The following is a 16,292-nucleotide window of genomic DNA, read 5'->3' as shown; positions in this document are numbered from 1 at the left end:
GGGCTATGGCAAAATAACGGTCCCCCGAGGGGTACAGGCGAGTCCCCGTTCCCTGGGTGACTCCCTGCTAGAACTGCGGCAACGTGTCGCTAGGGTTGGACATATCAGGGCAGAGACCCCTCGCAATTGGATCAACGCTACGGGCAAGTGTTCTTTTAAAGTACTGTGGCAAGGCAACGTTCCAGTGGGTGGATATGATAGGGGGAAGCCCACAGTGGCACAACAGGGCTGCTGGACAGTGCACGTGGTATGAGGGCGTGCTACCCCAGGGGCTGCGGGTCGGCTCTCTCTCCTAGGGCAGCAAAGTATGGAATGGAGCTTTCAAATAATGTGCCAAGGAGGCAGGGTCTCAGGGAAGGAGCTTGGGTTACCAGGGTGCAGGCTAGGTGGGTGGCCAGGAGTACCTGTGCAATCAGCTTCCGTTGCCGGCTCCTGCCAGTACCGATACTGCTCCCGGCTTGCTGGGCCTTCTCTCTTCTCCCTCAGGTCGGCGGGGTCACTGCAGCTTCTCTTCTCCTCCGGGCGCAGGCAGCGTCTTCTCCGGGCGCAGGCAGGGTCTTCTCCTCCGGGCGCAGGCAGGGTCTTCTCCGGGCGCAGGCAGGGTCCTCTCCGGGCGCAGGCAGGGTCCTCACCTCAGGCGCTCTTCAGTGACGTGACCCGGCGCTCCGCTCTCCGCCCGCTGTCACTCACTTTGTCTGGGAGGTGTCTTCTCCTTGCTGCGGCTCCCGTTCTCCTCACCGCTAGGACGCCTGCTGCTGGAGACTCCTTCTTGCTTGACCCGGCGTCACTCAGAGTTCCCGGCAGCGTCTCTCCGCAGCTATCAGTCACCGCTGTCCACTGGCTCCCGGCGCGCTGGTCCACTTCACAGACTTCCGCTGCGCACCGCTCTGCTCTCAGGTCAGTCACACCTCTGCTGGTTCTTCTACGGGGGCAATCTCCTTTCTTCTCTTCTGCCCCTCATGTGCGCCCACTACCCACTTAAATCACCTCCTCCTCACCCCCTGACCTCAGTCTTCGCGCCAGTGTCCAGCCAATCCCTGTGAGACCAGACTCCCTTCACGTGCAAGGGAGCTGGGTGCACACTTGGGATTTAACTTAACCCCTTCTGTACCTGCAACAGGGAGAAGGGTTCTACAGGTAGCCTATGCCACCAATGTTAAGTTCCATGTAGGTTGGTGGGTGCAGGGCTACAGTGGGGTGCCACAGGTACACCTGGAGATCACACTGCAGCAGGGAGAGACATACACCAGCAGGCCACACTTGCATGTGAGAATGACAATTGAAGCACTAGCACTGGAGTGATAAGTGATAGCTCCCAGGATACTTATACCCACAGGATAGCCGTGATTGGCTGGGCAGGTATCCTGGGAGATCAAACCAGGCTAGCATTGGCTGATGCAAACATGTGACTGAGAAAACATGGCAGCCCCCATGTCAGGCTAAGGCGGGAAAGTATGTTTGTATAACCATGCTTGTGGCCAGGAGCATTAACGAGTGCAGCTGTAGTGAACTGATTCATCAGGTCAGACTGCAGGCCTTGCTGCACAGCTGCAGCATTAGGGAGTCACTGAAGAGACTGTGGAGAGGCACTAGAAGGTAAAATAATGTCTGTTTTACCCAGATTGTGACAGCGGGAGCCTGAAAAATTGTCAAGGTGACAAATCTATCAAAAGTGGGAATATAAAATTACAGGTGACATTTGCACAAGGATTATATAAAGGTGACAATGAGCTGATACTGCCATAGAGGTGCAGAAAAAAAGTTTCAATGACATTTCCTGGATATGAAATGAGGAGGAGCTCCCTGCTGTAATTCTATCACTCCAGCTACAGCAGATGGTTTTGCAGTTGCAGTTATCATCCGCACTGAGGTCCCTCCATCTGGGAACCTGCTGAAACTTTTTTAATCAGTTCTTTGGAAAGTTATGGTGCAAGTGTAATTATACTGCAAACCCAGAGATTATGGCAGCACATCTTACCAGCAGACTTCTCCTGCAGCAGCTACTCAGCAGGCAACAAAGTCCTGCAAGGATCTGTCCCTGGAGAAGAATTGGGGTCAGGTACTGTGCCTCATACCAGAAGCAGAATGTTCAACCATCACAGCAGGTTGCTGCTGGACCCCAATGGGATGTCCATGCCTACATGCCAGAAGCCACTGCCTTACCCAATGTACAGACCTACCAGGATCTCCTACGGTTGTCACTAGAAGACTCTGAGACATTTTGGGGTGTCCTTGCTAGGGAGAGGCTGATCTGGGTAAAGCCACATCAGACAGTCAAGGACTGTGACTTCACCCAAGGCCGGGTCAGATGGTTCCTGGGTGGACAGCTTAACGTGTCCGGTGAGTGTTTAACCCACTGTCTGTCTCTCTAATGCGGTGGGTAATTAGCGTATTAGCGCAGCTTTAACGCTAGCAGGCATGGAATTGCGTCACCGTGTTAATGCTTAAATAGCTGACATCATCATTGGGACGCTGCCTAGCGGCTATTGTTACTTTGTATGCAGTAATGCTCCGTATGTTGCATGTATAATTGTATATGTGACAGCATATGATGCTATCACATGTTAGTATATCACATGCATGTACTGATGCTTAGCACGATATCATGCCATATGGAACATGTTTCTCAACAATGGAGGCTGCAATCTAACGAAACGACAGTAATTGCAGACAATTCTGTTTTGCGTAGGCGCAAACCCACATTTTCTCTGCAGTGTGTTATAACCTGGGAAATCTGTGCAACTATTTACATTGCTGGAGCCGTTTAGTGGTGACAGTGTAATGTTTCATATTCTGCATACTTTACTATTAACCATATCATTCAACCATAATAGACACCTGATATGTATGTGCAGCATGAAATAATAGGGTTTTATGTTAATGATATTGTCTATTTATCTGTTCAGGTAGCTTTGTTGCACTTTATTACGACATTTCTACTTGTTATTGGGCTGCGAGCGTTATGTTTTGTATAAGAAGTAGCGGAAGGGGTTAATACTGTCTTCTTTCCTCCTTGGCATGCATACAGTGACGCTTCTCATACAACACTCAAAGGAGTAGGCTGGGCTCGCAGGCTGCTGCTGATTGGCTGAGGATCACCCCATGGTGTAACTTCTGTATCTGTCACATGTTGTGCTCTGGGGGCCTGGCCGCAGCGGTATCAGGCCGCGTGTTTCTTCTGCACACTGCACACTGCACACTGCACACTGCACAGTGCACAGTGCACAGTGCACAGTGCACAGTGCACAGGCACAGGCACAGGCACAGGCTCCCGCTAAGAACTGGTAGAACTGGGAGTCTCAGCCAGGAACACAATAATAACAAGATTTTATTAATCAGATAGTTGCACGCTTGTATTTGTTTTCTTTCTATATTGACTGCGGTTCTATTGGCAGCCTCTGTGGATGTATTATACTTTATTGTGCAAGGAAACAATTCTGGGACAGATTTATTAAGCTTGGGAAGTGGCTGGTACTTTATCACTTTATAAATGGCCAATGAGCTCCTAATCATACACTGGCCAATCAGCTCCAAGTTACAGTTGGGAGCTGATTAGCTAGTGGTACCAATGGTACCAACTACATTATCACTTCCCCAGGCTTAATAAGTCTGTGACTAAATTACTACATTTTTTCCACATATACTAATAATTATTATTAATAATGTTTCTTTTAGATTCGTATTACTACTGTTAAATGCTTTAAAAGAAGATACTGGGGTCAATACAATGATATGTGAAGAATGCAAGTTTCCATTGCAGGGGCGTTTCAGCACCTCCAACAGCACCCAAATTCGCACCCCTCATGTCCTGATTTCTGCCAGAAGTCACACAATATGCTTGCAGCCCTATTGGGCAGAAAGCACTTTTGGGGGAGTTTGGGACCCATACAGTGGCTCACGTGTGCAAGAGATTCGTACACAATTGGATTGGCTCCACTGTATACCGTGTAAACTGTGTATAATTGCACTTATATGAGTCAGCTTTGTGCTTGAAATGTATTCACTGCTTTGGGGCATCACAGTTGGGGTAGTGGGTATCATTATTGCTCCACAGTACTAAGATCTTGGGTGCAATTTTAACAAAGGGGGGAATTCAATTTGCCTCCTTTGAGATATTCCCCATAAGCCCCATACACACCAGATGACATTGTACAACGGGCTTCTGAGTGATAGCTTTTAAAATATCTTATAGTGTGTACATCTAATATCGTTAATGATGCGCGCTCCCACACTCCCATGTACATGCTTGGGAAGACCTCGTTAATGGGGGCCATGCTGCAGCTGCAGCATGGCCCCCACACCCCCCGTCACTCCCTCTTAGCCGGTGTCGGCAAGTGTGTATGCAGTTGACAATGCTGGCACCCCACAGGGTCCTGCTGCCACCGATATTGGCGTCGGGGCAGATCGGCTAGTTTTAATGGGGTTTAAGGCCTTCACTAATGATTGAACCAGTTTTACCTGGTTGCACCACTTCGCTCCCACAAACAAAGAAAATCACACTGGTAGGTATGGTAAAACAAAAAAATCCTAGTGTATACAGTATATGTGTGTGTGGGGAGGCAAGGATGTGCCTGACTAAATATTCTCTGCAAAGGACCGCCAAATATGTGTGCATTATATAAATAACTGTCAATAAATACCTATGCCACCAACCATTTCTGTGCATGGCATTTTCTGTCATGTGGCTGATGTAACAAGAGCCCCTGATTATTTTTAAAACGTGTCACCTTTGCTTTTACTCCACCTTTGTGCAATTACTGGGTTATATCTGTTCTTGAGATTAGGGATTGTTAATAATGGTACATGTTATTGCGATAAGATGCTTATAGAAAATGCTATACAATTACATGTCAGAGTTGCATAACTGGAGATTTCCAGGCTCCTATGGATGATCTGTAAGGTCTCTAGCTGCATTCTCAGATTACATAACATATCGCTGGTACAGGCATAGCCACAGCTCAGCAGGATACCACAACCTTTATAAGGTAGCAATGGATTTCATCAGATAGTGTACTGTACCGAAAGAAGGTCACAATGTACCAGTGACACAGGACGCAGGTTCTGGGTCATTGCACACACAAGTGTTGATAGTTTGGTGGACAGTGTCCAGGTCGACAGTCAATAGTTTGACCACTACTGGTTGACAGCACAGGGTCAATGCCTGAATATGTCGACATGCATTAGGTCGACATGGGATAAAGTTGGCATGAGTTTTTTGGCAAGTTGACTTAGACACAATAGTGTACCTTGTCTTCTTGCATGGGTCGATGCGCTCGCCATGCTTCGGGCACGGCGCCTTGCTGCGCCTGGCACACTATTATATTCTCCTTGTATGCACACTGGGATGGTAAAGTATGAACGTCAGTTAAAAAAACAACAAGAATAACTCATGTCAACCTTTTCCCATGTCAACCTTTTCCCATGTCAACCTTTTCCATGTTGACTTTATACTTGTGTCAACCTTTTGACAATGTTGCCCTAATGCCGTTGATTATTTTCATGCGTCAACCTTCTGCCTGTCAACCAATAGCAGTCAACCTTTTGACTGTCGATCTGGACACTGTCAACCGAATGACCGCATATGCTGACACACTATGGCTGCAGACACCACGTTATTGATAGTCTGGAGCCACTTTGGGGCGGTGACGATTTCACAAAACAGGAATGTACAGATAGAGCCGGTCTCATCGGAGCGTCTCCCGGTGCGCCATTCAGCACGTCTCGGCGCGAACGAGGCACGTGTGCATGTGAGACGCTCGCGCGCTCTATTCGCGCCAATGGACACACACGCTCGCACCTCCCTGTCCTGGTGATCAGCGCACCGGTAAGACGAGTAACCGTAGCTCCGTCTGTATCGCTTTGTGGGAGTGGCAAGGCCAGGGTCACGTCCTCTGACAAGAGGATACCTCCTGCCACATTACCATGTCTGTGCATGCTGACGCTTCCCATAATGCAGCAGCGACGCTTCCTTCCCCACATCTAAATTAGGGCTTTTATGTATCGGGACTCAAACTATTTACTATGTTGCAATAACCAAGGAAGGATTCATAAAAACGTTTCACAGAGCAGAATATTTATCATTTCTGGAGTATTTTGATGCGCTTTCCTAAACTACTATTTGCGTGCCCTGGAGGAATCCTTCAATGCTCGGCGACCATCAAATGATTTCTCCTGCTTCAGGCACCTGCAAGGCGATGTGTCTACGTGACGGGATTTGTGTCATTTGACCCACGGACCCCCCTGCCAAGGTGTGGGGGTCGTGGGAGTCAGACCTCTGTCTAAGGGCATTGCCCTCCTTTCCGGGAGGCCAAGAGAGGGACCCAATTTACAGGACCCTGCCGTCCATTCCGGGAGGGTAGGCAAACCCTGTCCTTATCCCCCCCCCCTTCTAAGTGCCTAAATCTAACACCCCCCCCCCCCCCCCCTAACTGGGGCCCCTTGATTTTAGTACCCCACCCCCCCCCGGAGCCTTAGTCCTACTTTGCTGTAATCTATAATTATTTTACTGAACCTCCTCACTAAAGTTCACCAATGCTTAGAATAAGGTGTACACGTAAGAAGCTTGGCATATGACCCATTATACCCGATCTACTAGTAATTGTTTTCTAGAACAATCTAACTCTTACATAATGCTGTAGTACTGTACTGCAGTTCCGCATACATTAACTGGCCAGTCCTGAGATTTCTGATGTGTGTATAATTGCACTGCAACAGAAATCTCTCCTTGCTGTTTTGTAGCGAGCGTTGTCTTGGTGACAGTTGGACATGTTACTGTATCTATTATTATCTGGCCTTGTTCATGCACAGTTCCTGCATACTTCAGATAAACCATCAATTACAATTAAAACCCTTATATGGATATTAGATGCTACAGTACTTCAGGTTGTTAGATCCATTACACTTTATGAGACTACTTTATAATTACAATTCAACTAAATCATATATAATGCACATACGGTTGTTTTCACATATTCACTTTGAGCTGTAATCATTTTTACTTTCACTTTGAGCTGTGATTTTAGCCCAGAAACTCTCCACCACACGCACCCCCGGTTCCTATCTGCTTCTACCTCCAATCTCTGTCTTCACATCTCCCTCTATCTATATCCAGCAAGTCTGCCTTCCGGGGTGGGCGGCTGGCATCACCGGACTCGGAGCAGCAGGACTAAAGATGGCCATACACGGTCCGTTTTGCCGGTCCGTTTTGTACTTTTAAAGTACACATCGCATCGCATCGCATTGCTTGTGCATGCAATGCGATGCAATGCGATGTAAACCAAGTACAAAAAGTATGTGCAGCACATACTTTTTGTACTGTACTATGAGATGCGCGGGAGCGCACATCGCATAGTACATAACGGAGCCGCAGCAAAACGGAGCGTGTATGGGCTCCTTTAGATTTGCAAGCAGATCATGAAGAAATCATTTGATGGGTGGCAACAATTAATTGATTTCGGTGCAAAAGATCCATTAGCAGTGCGGCGGGTATGTTTGCTGGATGGTGGTGGTGGGGGGGCATTTGCAATTAATGTAGGCGGTGTTAAAAGGCTCGCTAAGCAGCGACCAATCAGAATCAGACCCCAAGTGTGTCCAGTGTGGTTTTTCATGTTAAATAGCTGTAGCTTCTTCCTGTGAAATGTGCATACAAATGGAACGTTTCTGAATAAAAGCTACAGTATTTTTTCAAGTCTATTTAGATTAGAAGATTGTCACATACACAAATAATTTACAGTAAATACAGATTTTCTTCTTTAGGACAAAAAAATACATAAAACCATAAAATTCAAGCATTCATCCTGTATTTATGTACCGGAATCTCCCAAATGTCTTCTGTAGGGTACATACTGTACTGTAAAGGCCCATACACACTGGGCAACTTTGAGCTGAAAGTCGTTCAAAACACCCAGTTTGAGAGGCTTTCAGCTCAAAGCCGCCCAGTGTGTGCCCCGGCAATGAGCGGTGTGCGCTGCTGCGCGCTCCTACATCATCGTTGGGAAAGCCGTTCATCTGCTGTTTATACCAGCAGATGAGCTGCTTTCAGGACGGCTTTGCATAGCTCTGCGCTATGCAAAGCCCCCCCCCTCCGTCGGTGCCGGGCAGGGGGAAAGTCGCTCAGTGTGTATGCACTGAGCGGCTTTCCCCGCAGCGATGATTGTCATCATCGCTGTCCATACACGCTGGGCATAGTCGCCCAGTGTGTATGGACCTTAAGTTTACTTCAAATAGTCTACCATATTTTAAATCTTTCCCACCACACCTCTATGCCAATGGTTCTCAAACTTTCTGGAATCACAATGCTTTACAGTATACTGTAAGTATTTTTTTTCATGGCACCCCTAGAATGAACTATTTTTTTTTTTACCGATAATTAAAAAAAAAAAAATTAAGCAAATTGTGCCTATCTGTCATCCTAAAGGCCTCCATACACTTATGCAACTTCTCAGAGGATAGAAGTCACATACAATGTCCCTTGACAGGCGGCAGAGTCACATACGTTACATTGTATGCAGTCCTTTGGCATACAGTGTATCGTATGTGAGCCCAGCAAAGGAAGCAAGGGGCTGCTGGATCCGACAAATCTTAATGGCATCCCTTGCAATCCATCACTGTGATCTGATGCTCACAGAACTGCGCATCTGATCAGAATTGAAGATAACACACGTGTGATTTGACACTTTTCATCCGATTTCTCGGTCTGATCAGGTGAAACGGGCCCAAATCTCATTAATGTATGGGCACCTTTAAGGCCCCCATACATTAATCCGATTTCCCTGGCAGCTCTGCGGGAGGGGTCACATACAATTAGGCACTTGATGTGCCAAGTTTTGCATGTGATAAATTGCTAAAGAGCTGGGCGGGGGGGCGCAGAGATGCGGCAGGCGGGGGATGCCACGAGCTGACCAGAGAGGCAGGCAGGGGAAGCCAGGCGGAGGACACAGGTGGCAAGGGGAACAGAGAGCTGGGCAGGGGTAGGAGGAAGCCAAGTTGCAAGAAAAAATAAGCCGATACATATAAATGGGAAGCCACTGATTGGCTGAGAGCTCTCTCATCCAATCAGCAATTGGCTGAGAGAGCTCTCAGCCAATCACTGGCTGCCCATTCATTTGTATTGGTTTTTTTTTCTTTCTTGCAGCTTGGCACCCTGCTCCTCCTACCTGTCCCTCTGTTCCCCTTGCCGGCTCAATGGCATCCCCCGCCCACCGCCTCTGTATCCGCCGCCCTGTTGCCTGGCTTCCTCTGCCCGCCTCTCTGGTTGGCTCGTAGCATCCCCCACCCACCGCTTCTCTGTGTCCTCCGCCCGGCTCTGGCTGCACATAAGATTTAGCAAATCGTATGTGCAGCCGGTCCAGCGTCCCTACTTTGATCCGATGCACACGGGACCACACATCAGGTCGGACGGGATGGATTGGTCCCAAATCGCATAGTGTATGGGGGCCTTTAGGCTCAGTTACATGTTGGTGTATAGTGCATTTGATCTCTAACATGTTTTATGATTGGCAGCCACTAGTGTTGGTTTAGTTATCACTTTGACCACACAATATTTAATTTGGTCCTAGACCACTAATCTGCGGCACCACCACAAGAGCCTTGAGGCACCCTGGCTCTATGCTGTTCCCTGTTTCCAGACATGCCTTTTGATGTGCCTGACTAGGACTTGCCATATTCAGTTGTTATCTCTGCTTATCTGTGTGTATTTTTTTTTTTTTATCTGATCATTGGAATGTCTGCAGCCGAGCTAATCCGATACCACAATACTCCTGTTAAAGTTTGTCCTGTAATTGTAAATGACAGGCCAGGGCTGCATGCAATGTGCAAAGTCATGATGTGAGGCAATTCCCTACATATATAGTACTGTATCACTGTACCACAGGACGCTGACAAATGTATTTTTCCTGTACAATTATGACTAGGGTTAGATTAGGGTTAGCCTGCAATTAAGGTTGGGGTTAGATTAGGGTTAACCTGTAATTAGGGTTAAGGTGCCCATACATGTTACAATTATTGTATACAATATCGCATCACATCGCATCTCGGTTTTTGCTGCACATATTTTTTTGTACTAGATCTCATCTCATCGCAAAACCGAGATGTGATAAGATGCAATATTGTATACAATAACTGTAACGTGTATGGGCACTATAAGGGTTATACTGCAGCTAGGGTTAGATAAAGGTTAGCTTGCAATTAGGGTTACATTAAGGTTAACGTTAGCCTGCAGTTAGGGTTAAATTATGTTTAGCCTTCAATTAGGGTTACATTAGGGTTATGTTGCAATTAGGGTTATGTTTTCTGGTTGAGCGCCAGTACTAAGATGAGTACCACAGGGATCGGTGCTTGGGCCTCTTGTATTTAACTTATTCCTTAATGTATTGGGTGATTAGTTTGGATGTGGATGCCTCCATGTTACAGAGGGGTTTAAATAAACTATATATGTGGGTGTAAAAATGGAAAATTACATAACCATATAACTTAAACGGTATAGAATTGAATAAATCATAATTGGAAAAGATCTAGGAGTCCAAATTGACAGCAAACTGGGGTGTAGTTCTCGGTGCCATGTAGCAACAAATAAGATACTAGCCTGTATAAAATAGGGCATGACAGCTAGGGACGTCAGTGTAATCTAACCACTGTACAGGGCACTTGTTAGACCTCAAATTGGAGTGCAATTCTGGGCTCTAGGCTACAAAAATAAAGACATCATAGAACTGGAAAAAGTCGTTAGAAAGGCAGCCAAGCTAATACAATTGATGGAGGCCCCTAGCGGCAGAATTGTACATGTTTTCAATGCGATTCCAATCTGATGCACATCCCTGCCGGTCGTTTGGTCGCTTTAGAGATTGTTACCTGCTGCACTAAAGATTCGTCATCTACATTAGGTTGGGTACCGATCGTGTGCAGATCATGTACTCCAATTCAATTGTGCGACCATCGTACGGTTTCAGGAAATCGTTTCACGATCTTCGCACGATCATGGTCATTCTGGTGTGTACCCTACATAAGGGGAGACATGCTTAACATGTACAAATATATTTAGGGCCGATACAAAGATCTGTCAGGCAGCCTATTTACATCGAAATCAGATACTAGGACACGAAGGCATATGCTTTATGTGCCCATTGACATTACAATAATTGCATGCGTTTTGAACTAGATCGCAGCGCACGCGATTTGCATGCGATCCGAAGCTAGTTCAAAAAGTATGTGCAGCACATACTTCTGAAAAACGTGCAGCACAAAAAAATGTGCAGCACATACATTTGAAAAAACCCATGTCGACCTAATGACCCTGTCGACCTAACCCATGTCGACCTTCTTGCATGTTGACCTAGACTCATGTCGACCTAATGGTGTCGACCTAATGACTGTCCACCAACATTGTGGTGACCTAATGATCCATACCCACTGCAATATAAGGCGATAAAATACTGTGTTTTTGCCACAGGTTAAGAATTAACGCTTGTAGCTAAGTCTGAGCCTATATCATCTGAGCGTTTGTTTGCTGTATTCTTGGATATATTCTGCCTGTTTTCTTTGTGCTGACTGCATTGTTCCTGCTGATGTGTACCTGCTGATGTGTTCCTGCTGATGTGTACCTGCTGATGTGTGTGAGTGCACCATTGACAATAAAAGACACAAAGGGTGACATTCTATGCTGTGCGATTATCGTTTTTTTGCGGTAATTAGACCACAAAATGGCGATATCGCATTTTCCCATTAAATCGTTAATTTAATGGGATGCGCTCAGGGACTGAAATCGCATATTATGTGCGTTAAGGTATGCTGAATAAAAATGCGAGATAAATTCGCATTTTTATCGCATCCAGATGTTTTCGTATAGAAAACTATACAAGTCGCTTATTTAATGCAATGCGCATTTGCACATCGCATTTTTTAGGTGACTAATTATCGCACTTATTTCAGACCAGGGTCTGTTAGGCGAATTAGCCAGAACCCTGCACAGATCGCAATGTTCTGTGCAGGGTTCTGCTGTTAAAAATAAAAGAAAGGGTTAAAAAAAAAAATAACGAGCGCGGGGTCCCCCGCCCGAGTATAACCAGCCCCGGGCTCACTTAGCCGGTGCTGGTGACATAAAATCAGGGTCCCCGACAAATAGGGGTCCCCTTGATTTTATGAAACCAGCACCAGGTTCAAGGTCCGGCGCTGGTTCCCAAAATACGGGGGACAAAGTGACTAGGGGTCCCCCGTATTTTAAGAACCAGCACCGGACACAACCAGCCAGCAGGGTAATGCCACAGCCGGGGGAAACTTATTATATAAGCTCCCGCGGCCAAAGCATTAACCCCCTGGCTGGTCAGCATGGGCAGGGGTCCTGGGGAAGTGGGGACCCCCCCAATGAATGGGTCCCCCCCCTCCAGGACTTACCAGCCCCTGCTGATAGTCCGGGGCTGTCCCCGATGCCCCTGGGCGGTGGGCATCGGGCTGATGACTTGTGTAAAAAAAAAGAATTAAAACTATTGTTTTATACTGGCGAACTATGAGTCCCAGCAAGCCTACCCCGCATGCTGGGACTTGGGGAACCACAAGTCCCAGCATGCGGGGCATTAAAGGGCCCGCTGGCACTTGTAGTTCTGCAGTGCAAAAAATTGTTCACAAAATCACACTGACACACTGTAAAATAAAACTTTAATACACACAAAACACACACACTGATACTTACCTACCTTGAGCCCGTAGGTCGGTCCCTGGATCCTGGGTCCGTCCTCCGGGGCTCCAGGGCAGAAGAGTCCAGTTCCGGGGCCTTGGTCCTGGTTCCGGGGCTGGTCCTGGGGTTCCGGGGCTCCTGGGCTGCAGAATCCGGGGTCCGGGATCCGAGGTAGTCCACAGGGGTACCCAAGGAAGCAAATCCAACTCACCTGGTCCCCGGCGGCGACCTCGCCATCCTCTCCGGTGACAGCGCTGCTCCCATCTGGTACCCGGCTTGCAGGACTTTGACCGGCGCTGAGATGTTTCCTCCTCGGCGTCTCTGCACAGAATGATTTCTTGGCCAATCAGGAGCCGAGAAAGTCGGCTCCTGATTGGCCAGAAATCATTCTGTGTCGAGACGCCGAGGAGGAAACATCTCAGCGCCGGTCAAAGTCCTGCAAGCCGGGTACCAGATGGGAGCAGTGCAGTCACCGGAGAGGAGTCCGAGGTCGCCGCCGGGGACCAGGTGAGTTGGATTTGCTTCCTTAGGTACCCCTGTGGACTACCTCGGATCCCGGACCCCGGATTCTGCAGCCCAGGAGCCCCAGGGGGTTAATGCTTTGGCCGCGGGAGCTTATATAATAAGTTTCCCCCGGCTGTGGCATTACCCTGCTGGCTGGTTGTGTCCGGTGCTGGTTCTTAAAATACGGGGGACTCCTAGTCACTTTGTCCCCCGTATTTTGGGAACCAGCGCCGGACCTTAAGCCTGGTGCTGGTTTCATAAAATCAAGGGGACCCCTATTTGTCGGGGACCCTGATTTTATGTCACCAGCACCGGCTTAGTGAGCCCGGGGCTGGTTATACTCCGGCGGGGGACCCCGCGCTCGGTTTTTTTTTTCGACACTTTGCGCTGTCCTGCAAATGTGCGATTTTCAGACATGAAAATCGCACATTTTCAGGACTAAATACAGCGCACCACTTCGCTGCAAATCGCCCCTCTTCTCACTTTTCAGCCTCCAATGCGCATCACATTAAATATGCACATTTTGACTGAAAAATGCGAATTTAAAATAGGCGATTTGCGGCGATGTGGTGCGCAAATAAAACATGCGCATTTAGCGCATAGCATAGAATGTCACCCAAAGTTTGAATGTATCTAAAGGTGACCACACACTAGAAAGATCTGCGATCATAAGATGTGCGCATAAATTAGCCTTGAAATCTTTTGTCCGTCCTGGACAAAAGATTTCAGGCAAGCGAACATCTGCACCAAATAGTTCTCTTAAGATCCCATGTGCGTTTCTATGAATCTTTTGCTAAATCTTCTGATCTTTTATGCAGCACGTAAAATCAGAAGATTTAGCAAAAGATCCGCGGGAGCGTGGATCCAATCGATATTGGACGATTTGCGGTAAAACCGGACAATCGGTCAGAAGTTCTAAAATCGTTCTACTGTGTGGGCACCTTTACTCCTCCATTCCGACTAGACCAGGGCTGGGCAATTGCGGCCCTCCAGATGTTGAGGAACTACACATTCCAGCATGCCTTGCATCAGTTTCAGCATGGCCACATAGCAAAACTAATGCAAAGCATCCTGGGATGTGTAGTTCCTCAACATCTGGAGGGCCGCAATTGTCCAGCCCTGGACTAGACAGAGCTCCCTACAGGCCTTTGTTCCCAGAGCCACCCAGCCAGTCTGGCAGCCTGATAGGAGAGAATAATTATATGACTCTTTGCACTTTTCACAACACTTTCGCATCTTGGTGCAGTTAATCTGCCTTTTCCCATACTTGCCTCCATTTTTCAGGTTGAAGCCTGGAGAGGAGACCAGATACTAAGAGACAGGAGGGCGGGACAAGGCTTACATTTCCAAGGCAATTTGCGTGGTCGGGTGGAGGGGCTAAAATGATGCAAAATTATGCAATTTGCGTCATTTTAGCCCCACCTCCTCCCACGGACCCGCAAAATTCCTTTTACGCAGACACGACCCCTTTTCGTCGATCGCCAGACGGGACATTGAATCCCACCTGTCGATGCGCGGTCAAGCAAAACGAAAATGGGCCAGGGTCACGGCTGTCGGGACGGATCGACAGGGCTGCCGAGAGGGAGGGGGAGAGGGTACTAATTACCCGGGCCCGGGCTTGCTGGAGGGGCCCAGTGGGGGCCCTGGTCTGCCCCCCTTCCCCCTCCATCCCTCTCGGGCAGCACACACCTACAGAATGTGCTGTGCTGACAGCGTGAGAGCTTATGCTGAGCCTGCTGCCAGCACAGCACATGCTGTAGGTATGTGCTGCTGATGCTGAGGGGGGTGGAGACAAAAACACTCCTCCCTCAACTTTAAAGTGTGTTTTCACCCCCAAAATGTTTTGGGAGCATGGTATCGCAAGTTGGACATGGCTCCCGCGATTAGGCCACGCCCCCCACATTTTACTGGGGCCCGGCATTCCTCTCGGCTGCCCTGCGGATCGACAGTCGTGATCCGGGATTGAATACCCACTTTAACCTGCTGTCAGCCATCCAGCAATTAGCATGCCTACAGCCAGTTACTGTTTGGCTGCAGGCCGGTAGAGAATGTTTCCCAGCAGCTCTGATTTCATTCACAAGCAAAACAGCCGGGCAGCAATCTCGGTACTTGTTTCCTATCTGGGCGCCCGCTACGTTAATTGCGCACCATGCTATTCTCCGTATAAAAATCGGATCGCATCGCATCGGATACCACAAATACACAATACTGGACGATGCGATGCGATCCGATTTAATTTTTAGTGGACTGATAATGGCAATTTACCGCCCCATTACCAACGACACCACCACTATCCACGTGATCCCGAAGCGTGGCGAGCGCAGCGAGTCCCGCGAGGGGCGGCGGTACGCGTCCTCCGACTTTTTCATACCCCCACTATCCACGTCGGCGTGGAGTCGAGAATAGAAAGTGTGGCGAGCGCAGCGAGCCACCGAGCCCGAAGCGAGCCCCGCGAGGGGACGCGGATACCTGTGAAGCCCGCGAGGGGACACGGTTACCTGTGAAGGTATCCGTGTCCCCTCGCAGGCTTCACAGGTATCCGCGTCCCCTCGCCACGCTTCGGCTCGGAGACTCGCTGCGCTCGCCACACTTTCTATTCTCAACTCCACGCCGACGTGGATAGTGGGGGTATGAAAAAGTTGGAGGACGCGTACCGCCGCCCCTCGCCACGCTTCGGGATCACGTGGATAGTGGTGGTGTCGTTGGTAATGGGGCGGTAAATTGCCATTATCAGTCCACTAAAAATTAAATCGGATCGCATCGCATCGTTCAATATCGTGTATGTGCAGCATTGTGCACCGTATGCGATCCGATTTAAAATGAAATCGGATCGGATAGCATCGTATGCCATCGTACATCATCGAGTACCGAATCCGATGCGATGCGATCCGATTTCATTACGGTGCCGTACGTAGAAAACCTGGGCGCCCAGATAGGAAACAAGTACCGCAATCTCTACTAGCCTCACAGGAGACTCCAGAGGCACCAACAAACCCCTGCTCGAAGGCCCCAAGAATTGTGAGGCCCTAGGGCAGCTGCCCAGTAAGCACATGCTGTAAGATGACCCTGCTGCATGTAGGATGTCAAGGAGCAGGGGCCAATGTGCCGACTGCAGCGATCG

General features: G+C 48.4%; 1 protein-coding gene across 1 annotated transcript in view; it reads left to right on the top strand.

The window, feature by feature from the left end:
- Window positions 1-1,541: 1,541 nt before the first annotated feature.
- ACSS1 (acyl-CoA synthetase short chain family member 1) overlaps window positions 1,542-16,292 on the top strand; it is a 126,371-nt gene continuing 111,620 nt past the window's right edge. Inside the window, exon 1 of the mRNA XM_083175965.1 lies at window positions 1,542-2,340. Coding sequence (XP_083032091.1) covers window positions 1,962-2,340 — 379 coding nt within the window. The 5' untranslated portion in view covers window positions 1,542-1,961. The remainder of the gene's footprint in view (window positions 2,341-16,292) is intronic.

Source organism: Crinia signifera, chromosome 3, assembly GCF_055691185.1.
Source record: "Crinia signifera chromosome 3, ASM5569118v1, whole genome shotgun sequence".
In the NCBI taxonomy this organism is placed as follows: domain Eukaryota; kingdom Metazoa; phylum Chordata; class Amphibia; order Anura; family Myobatrachidae; genus Crinia; species Crinia signifera.
The sequence above is the reverse complement of the archived record's forward strand: the minus strand, read 5'-3'. Positions and strand labels throughout refer to the sequence as shown.